Here is an 8462-nt window from a genome sequence, read left to right on the forward strand (position 1 = left end):
TGTGAGACGAGACCAACGTTGGTTTTATTTATTTACAAAGCTTTACAGACGTTCTCAGGACTGGAGAACACGTCACGTTCCTCGTGTTAATCCTGAACTAAGAAACACTGTTTTCAGGTTCGGACTCGTGGAATAATTTGCATTGCACTTTAAATTTAAAGTCCCTGATAACTTTGGGAGATTTTAAAAACACACTTAAAAGTCTTAATGTTCTTTCATGCACACGTTTTAACTAGGAATTATATTAATCAATTATACATTTCTTATCAGCTGTTTATTTTATTATCTCTGTCTTTTCTTGTTTGTATTTCTGCTTCGCTGTTTAATGTAAAATGAAGACCAGCCCTCAGTGTGTCCCTGAGAAATAAATAAAGTTTGAATGAATGAATATATTAACACTTATGATCCTTTATATAAAAGAACCAACCATAAAATATTATTAATGTTAATTACTGCATCAACAGTCACTTTATGTACAGAGGAGTGAGTGTTGTTGTTGTTGTTGTTGTTGTTGTTGTTGTTGTTGTTGTTGTTGTTGTTGTTGTTGATCAGACGTGGAGGTGACGGAGCAGCTTCCTGCTGATGTGTAACTAAATCAACATAAACATCATTTAAGGTCGTCGCCTGTGATGGAGGAAGTAAAAGTAACTATACTCCATTATAAAAATACTCTATTACTGGTAAAAGTCTTGAATTAAAAATAGTACAGAACGTAAAAGTATTCAAGTATATTCAGGAAAATGTACTTAACAATCACTGATTTAATATTTCATATGTTTATTATTAGTGATTATTGTATTTATGTTAAAGCAGTATTTTACTGCTGGAGGTGGTACTTCAAATACTAAAGAGTATTTTCATCTGTAAAAATACTGAAAATGTCATTAGAATCTTTTCATGTGAAATATTTAAAAATGAAAATATTTCCCTCTAAGATGCACTGAAGTGGAAAAACAGAGCAGATAATATTTTTCATGATTATTCAAATATTTTAATTTGTTTCATATGTGACTGAATCTTTAAAGTTTCTTCTCTTTCTATTATTTTATTTGATTATTGATTATTATTAAAGCAGCTGTCCTTCATGATGAACACAGACAGGGAGTTCACCTGCTGAGTGTGGATGACGTCATCAGTCAAAGAGCCAATCAGAGGTGTGACCTGTGACCTGTGTGTTCTGATCTGAGGTCAGTTCTCCTGCTGAGAGCTGAACAGGATCAGAGTCTAAATTTACCTCGGATTAACAGACGGAGACAGACAGACGGACGTCCAGCAGCTCGTCTTCTCTGTCCTCACTGCTTCATCTTCATCTTCATCATGTCTGCGAGCGGCCTGCCCGCCGGCGGCCCCCCCTGGAGGAACAACAGCTTCATCCTGGGGGGGGGGCGAGACCCTCCTCTGTCTGACCAGGGAGAGACCATCATCGGAGTGTACCTGCTGCTGCTGGGTGGGTACCAGGGGTTGACCCTCAGTCTGGTCTCTCAGGTGCAGAATCGGACTCTCTGATTGGACACTTTAAAGCTCATCAGGCTGTAAATGTTTTAATGCTGAAAGATGTTTTGATTTATTATTATTTTCATCATGATGATGATTTTCTGTTGTTTAATATTTGTCTAAAAAGCAGCGACGCTTCAGTCAAACTGTATTTTGATTTGAACTCTTCTGTAAATTTCAAACATCAAACTCTTGTCTTTTATTATTATCTTGTCTGTTAGATGGAAAATCTGTGAGTCGATGTTTTAAAGAGTCGACAAAATGTTCCATGTTTTCATTTCACAGCGTCGTCATGGTGAGCAGACATTTTATTTTTTTAAGTGTCTCAGAGTCTCTTCATGTTCATCAAAACACACATTTTAAATCATAGAAATGTGTGTTTTGACCTTTGATTTAGGACGACAGAGTCCACATGTTCTGGTTGAGACACATCTGATAGAAATATTATTGAATGAATTTGTCTAAAAATAGAAAGTTTTCCAGAGTTTGATCAGTATTCCTGACTTTTTTAAACCAGGAAGTGAGACGGGCGTCCTTACGGTTTAGCTGACCAGGTTTTTGTTGATAGAAATCTGGAACACAACTTTACAGGACCAACATTTTCATATTTTAAAACAAGATGATTATTAATATTACAGAGAATTGTGTTTTCAGCAGATGTTTGAGACTTTGAAGGATTTTAACACATTTTTAAATTGTTTGAATTCTTATGTGTTTTCTGACACAGCAACTTTGAAATGAATGTCCTTCTATTGTCAGGTTGATCTCAGGCTGATCTCAGGCTGATCTCAGGCTGATCTCAGGTTGATCTCAGGTTGATCTCAGGTTGATCTCAGGCTGATCTCAGGTTGATCTCAGGCTGATCTCAGGCTGATCTCAGGTTGATCTCAGGCTGATCTCAGGTTGATCTCAGGCTGATCTCAGGCTGATCTCAGGCTGATCTCAGGCTGATCTCAGGTTGATCTCAGGCTGATCTCAGGTTGATCTCAGGTTGATCTCAGGTTGATCTCAGGTTGATCTCAGGTTGAGCACACAGACGATTTGAAGACATCTTCTTCATTTTCTAACATTTTATGGACCATTTACTTTTTTTTTGATTAATTGAAAAATGATTGGCAGATTGATCATTTGAAAAATAAAGCAGTGACTGTGTGTCTCTGTGCTCACAGATACAGTGACGGTGGTAAGATTGTGTTTGTGTAACTTTTAAATTGCTTGAAGTTGTGACTTCTGTTTTCTGACACAGACAAAGTTTAGACATGAAAACAATTAAAGCAAAAAACAAAACTTTTCACTGATCACTTTCAGGGCGTCACGGTGGTTCAGTGGTCGGCGCTGCCGCCTGAGTTCGATCCCCGGCTGGATCAGGGTCTTTCTGTGTGCATGTTCTCCCCGTGTCTGTGTGGGTTCTCTCCGGGTTCTCCGGCTTCCTCCCACAGTCCAAAGACATGCATGCAGGTTAACTGGTGACTCTAAATTGTCTGTAGGTGTGAGTGTCAGTGGTCGTCTGTCTCTGTGTGTCAGTCCTGTGATGAACTGGAAACTTGTCCAGGGTGAACCCCGCCTCTCACCCAGTGTCAGCTGGGATAGGCTCCACCCCCACGACCCTTTGGGAATAAGTGGTTGTGGACAAACATCTGAGAGCTGATACAACATGAGCAAAGATCAAGTCAGGACAGAGTCACATGACGTCAAGTTCAGGTCTGACAGGATGTAGGTGGACACAGGAAGTACTAGAGGCGACGTGCTCAGAGAGCACTAGATTTGTGTCCATGGTCTCAGTGTACACGTCCGTTTGGGAGAATAAACTGGACAAACTGGACAAACTGGACAAACTGGACAAACTGGACAAACTGGACACTGTCTTTGATCTGGCTGAGCCTGGAGATCCTGTGGACCAGATCAGAAACAAGAGACAGCCCTGAAGCTCAACTTCAGTTTGAACTGTTTCCTTTGTTGTTTTGACTGAGTCAACAGCAGCAGCTTGAAAATTCGACTGATCAATACTGACCCATATTGATCATATTGACTATCCTCAGCTGAAAAGTGTTCATAAGCAGATTTCAGCTTTTATACAAAGTGTTTTACAGTTTGTTGGTTCTGTCTCTGACAGTGGTCTGTCTCTGTTGTGTCCTCAGGCTGGTTGTCCTGGTTTGGAAACAGCATCGTCCTCTTCGTCCTGTACAGACAGCGAGCGTCCCTGCAGCCCACAGACTATCTGACCTTTAACCTCGCCGTCTCGGACGCCAGCATTTCCGTGTTCGGCTACTCCAGAGGCATCATCGAGATCTTTAATGTCTTTCAGGACAGTGGCTATCTCATCTCCTCCATCTGGACCTGTGAGGTACACCTGAGACCCACCTGAGACACACCTGAGACCCACCTGAGACACACCTGAGACCCACCTGAGACACACCTGAGCGGCTCAGACAGACAGGACCGTCTTCATTGTCATGATAATCTGTCCTGTTTGTGTCCTGCAGGTGGACGGTTTCTTCACGCTGGTGTTCGGTCTGAGTAGCATCAACACTCTGACGGTGATCAGCATCACTCGCTACATCAAAGGATGTCACCCGAGCAGAGGTCAGAGGTCACAGTCTTTCGACTAACTGCAGCATCCTGATTGGTCAGATCTCAGCATTCATCTAAATGTAGGCGTATGTGTTTTCTGTCATAGAACAGAACATGTGTGAACCACAGGCCTTATTTAACTGTGTTCTGTTGAGGTTCGGGGACCTTCGTGGTTCAAATATCGTCCTTTGGGGACTCTGTGTGTTGTGAATCGTCCGAGCACCAGAGGGTGAGTCCGTCATTAACGAATGAATGTTGTGTTTCAGCTCGTCACATCAGCAGGACCAGTGTGTCCGTCTGTCTGCTGCTCATCTGGATCACAGCTGGATTCTGGTCTGGAGCACCACTGCTCGGCTGGGGGAGCTACACAGGCAGGAACCCGCCAAAATAACTCTACAAAAATATACAACAACATCTCTGTTGTCTAATCATAAAGGATTATATTCAAAACAATCTGTTAAAGGTTCCACCTAGCTGCCAACAAGAACCCACCCAGGAAAATTTACCAAAAACATTTTTGTATGCCAAGGGCTTAATCTAGAACCCACCTTGGGTGGTTCTCCTAAGAACCATTTTATATTCTAAGGGTTTTATCTAGAACCCTTATTTATGATGGTCACTTACGTACAAGAACACAGTAAAAATTGATTGATTCGGGAGGTTCTGTATACATTTAAAAAGAACCACTGACAAACTCTCTGCAGAAAAGGGTTCTTCACAAGCAAATGGTTCTATGTAGAACTGACCCCTGTGACTTCTGACCCTTTTGACCCCTGTGTGGTCCACCCCCTGCAGATCGTGGGTATGGAACGTGTGAGATCGACTGGGCCAAAGCGACGTACTCGAGTGTCTACCGCTCCTACATCATCTCCATCTTCATCTTCTGCTTCTTCATCCCGGTGCTCGTCATGCTGTTCTGCTACGTGTCCATCATCAACACGGTGAAGAGAGGAAACGCTCTGTCAGCAGACGGCGACCTCACCGACCGCCAGAGGAAGATCGAGAGAGACGTCACCATCGTGAGTCTGAACCACACACACACACACACACACACACACACACACACACACACACACACACACATCAGCGTCAGATCAGACACCTTCATGATGTCATTGAAGACGTATTTCACAGCTACAGAAATGTTTCAGTTGAAAGTTTTTCTTGAACCAGTGAAGAATTAACTCCTGATATTAATGCTAACCGTTCTCTCTCTGTCCACTCTGAGGACGTCCACTGCAGTAAAAGTATCAAGTATTTATTTTACTTGAAGAGTTTAACTTGTTTTACCAAAAATATTTAAAATCAAGACTGAAGTTAATGAAACTTTATAAAAGTAACACTAACTTTAAATATTCCAATCAACTTTTAAGACCAGAATGAAAATCATATTTAAGACATTTTCAGATTATTGTATTTTAATCTTTTTTAAGGAGCTGCTGAGACTCTGACCCTGCTACTCTTATTAGCCATGCTAACCATTAGGCATGTTAGTGCTATCGCTAACGACATGAGGCTTCTCATTGGTTCATTGTAACTCGTCTTCTGCAGGTTTCCATAGTGATCTGTACGGCCTTCATCCTGGCGTGGTCTCCATACGCTGTGGTATCCATGTGGTCGGCGTGGGGCTTCCATGTGCCCAACCTGACCAGCATCTTCACACGCCTCTTCGCCAAGTCCGCCAGCTTCTACAACCCACTCATCTACTTCGGCCTCAGCTCCAAGTTCCGGAAAGATGTCGCCATCCTGCTGCCATGCACCCGCGACGCCAAGGACACTGTCAAACTGAAGCGTTTCAAGCCTAAGGCCGACGGGCACGGCCGCCCAGCAGCAGGGGGCGGAGCCAGACTCAAAGTTCCTCTGAACCGCTCAGAGAAGAAATACTCGCCCTGGAACCAGCCGGAGACAGTCCCGAGTCCGGACTCTGGGATGGGGAGCCCGCCCTGCACGCCACCGCCTGTCAACAAAGAAGTGTTCTACATTGACATGCCCCGCCCCTCTGAGAGCGGGCCGGAGTTTGAATGTGACAGACTCTGACGGACTCAGTCAGGCTCTGACCTGACTGGTTAAACTGCCAACACGTGACCACGTGACCACGTGAACATGTGAACAACAACAAAACAAACATATTGATCAGCTGACAGGAGACAGACAGACTGTAGAGAACCAAAACATCAGAAGGTCACAGCTTGTACTGAGCGCGCTCAGATCACCACGTCCTAAATATTGTAATATATGAGACAGGACAGGAGGCGGGGCTAAACATGGGGGAGGAATTTGATTTTAAGGTTGAAAAATGGGCATGTCACAATCACACTTTTTTTTTTACCCCAGGATGACAAAGTCATGCCCCGCCCTTCTCTCACTCTGATTGGCTCATTCTTGCTGTCTTTGTTGGTTTGGGTTGCTTAGTTTTAGGCAGAATATCAGCCAATCAGAGGCAGAATAGGGCAGGTCATACCTTCATCATCCTGGGAAAATAAATATTGTGTCATGATCCAGTGTAGCATGCTGTTGCTAACTAGCTACCTGACAGATGTCTGATACACGCTGAAACCTTTTCATCAAGTTTTACTTTGAAAACCTCTCTATGACATCATGTCCTTTGTGATGTCACTGCGCCTGCGTTAGCATGTTGCTAACATTGGTTGATGCCAGATTGAAATTACAGTGAGTTTTTTAAAGTGCAGTAATCAAACACGGTGATCAGTAACGTGTGCTGCTGAGAGCTGACGATTGATTGACAGGTGGATGTCACAATATTATTGGTTGGTTCTTGCTGATGTCAGCACACATCATATTTAGTTTTAAAGGAAGAAAAAATGATTGAGTTTTGATATAACAATACAGAGAAGTTGATTTTTTAAATTTCTGTTGGGTTTATGATGTTAAATATTTGGACAATATGAACTCAAAGTTTTTTTTTCATCTGGACTTTAAATTCTATAATTAAGACTTAAAGTGGATAAATAACTGTATTGATCCGGATAGAAGACAACTGACCTACAGTCCAACACAAAGAACATGTTCAATAACTTTAATGAACAAGACAGACCATTAATTCATTATTAATCAATTACAGAATTAATCACCAACTATTTTGATAACTGATCAATCAGTTGAAGTCATTTTTTAATTTAAAAAATGTATAAATTCTCTGATTTCAGTTTCTTAAATGTGAATATTTTCTGGTTTCTTTCCTCTCTGACAGTAAACTGAATATCTTTGACTTGTGGACAAAATGAGACATTTGAGGACGTCGTCTTGGACTCTGATCAACATTTTATGGACCAAACAACTGATTAATCATTGGAAAAATTATTGCCAGATTGATCAGTAGTTGAAAAATAGATCCAAACATGTGAAAACAGGTGGAGCATCAGTACACTCCACTGACTTTATATTTTTTTAACAGGTAATTAGTAACTGTATCAGATTACATTTTTAAAGTAACCCTCCCAGTCCTGATAATATTCATAACATCTGTCAAAATAAATCAGACTTTTAACTGTCAACTCGTCTGTTTTTATTTTTATTTGTTGAAGCTCTGATGTGATGATGACGTGTTTCAGTTTTAACATAATAATAATAATAATAATAATGTAATTATTTATTATTATTATTATTATTATTATTAAAGAAAAAATGTTTGACTGTGACGTACTGAGACATGTGACAACATTCCCCACTCTCCGCTGCTGTTTGATATAGTTATTCTGTTTTGATCCATGTTTCTGTATTGATTATTGATTACTGATTGATTCACTGAATGTTTCTTCACTCTAACTTCATTGATAAACGCTGATGGTTAATGTCGCCTGTTACTTTAAATCGTCATCGCCGAGCGGCTACGATGTTTTCCGACACGAGCCGAGCGGCTCCGAGCTGCTCCTCCTCCTCCTCTGTGTCTGTCAGCATCACTCGGGGTCCAGGATCGGGATCAGGACCGGAACCAGGACCAGGATGAATCTGTGACGTACCAGAGTCTCAGCAGATCAAACCGGATCCTCGTCAGGCCGCGGTGAGTCTCATCGATCAATTATCGGTTTGTTTGTGACGTATTATCATCAACGAATCACAGCTGTAATCGATCCGCGGGGCCGTGACGGTCCCTGATCTCACCAGGACCCCGTCAGAGCCTGATGATCAGCTGATCAGCTGATCAATACATCGATCCATCTATCAGTGTGAGGACAGGCCCGGACACACACACACACACACACACAATAAGAAGCATCTGTGTGCATTACGTAATGCAGTCATCTCTGCACAGTGTGTGTGTGTGTGTGTGTGTGTGTGTGTGTGTGTGTGTGTGTGTGTGTGTGTGAGAGAGAGAGAAAGAGAGAGGAGATAATATGTGACTCACGTGAGATGACGTAATGAGATGAATTTTAGCG

General features: G+C 42.0%; 1 protein-coding gene across 1 annotated transcript; it reads left to right on the forward strand.

Moving 5' to 3' along the window:
• The first annotated feature begins 1315 nt into the window (after positions 1–1315).
• On the forward strand, positions 1316–6163 carry LOC146303809 (opsin-5-like). The gene is made up of 6 exons (XM_084714365.1): positions 1316–1447; positions 3633–3838; positions 3978–4077; positions 4332–4436; positions 4861–5084; positions 5617–6163. The coding sequence occupies exons 1-6, from the start codon at positions 1318–1320 to the stop codon at positions 6100–6102; spliced, it is 1251 nt and encodes a 416-aa protein (XP_084570491.1). The 5' UTR covers positions 1316–1317; the 3' UTR covers positions 6103–6163.
• The last annotated feature ends 2299 nt before the right edge of the window (positions 6164–8462 follow it).

This window comes from Lutjanus erythropterus, unplaced genomic scaffold (genome assembly GCF_056507025.1).
Source record: "Lutjanus erythropterus isolate fLutEry1 unplaced genomic scaffold, fLutEry1.hap2 Scaffold_233, whole genome shotgun sequence".
In the NCBI taxonomy this organism is placed as follows: domain Eukaryota; kingdom Metazoa; phylum Chordata; class Actinopteri; order Lutjaniformes; family Lutjanidae; genus Lutjanus; species Lutjanus erythropterus.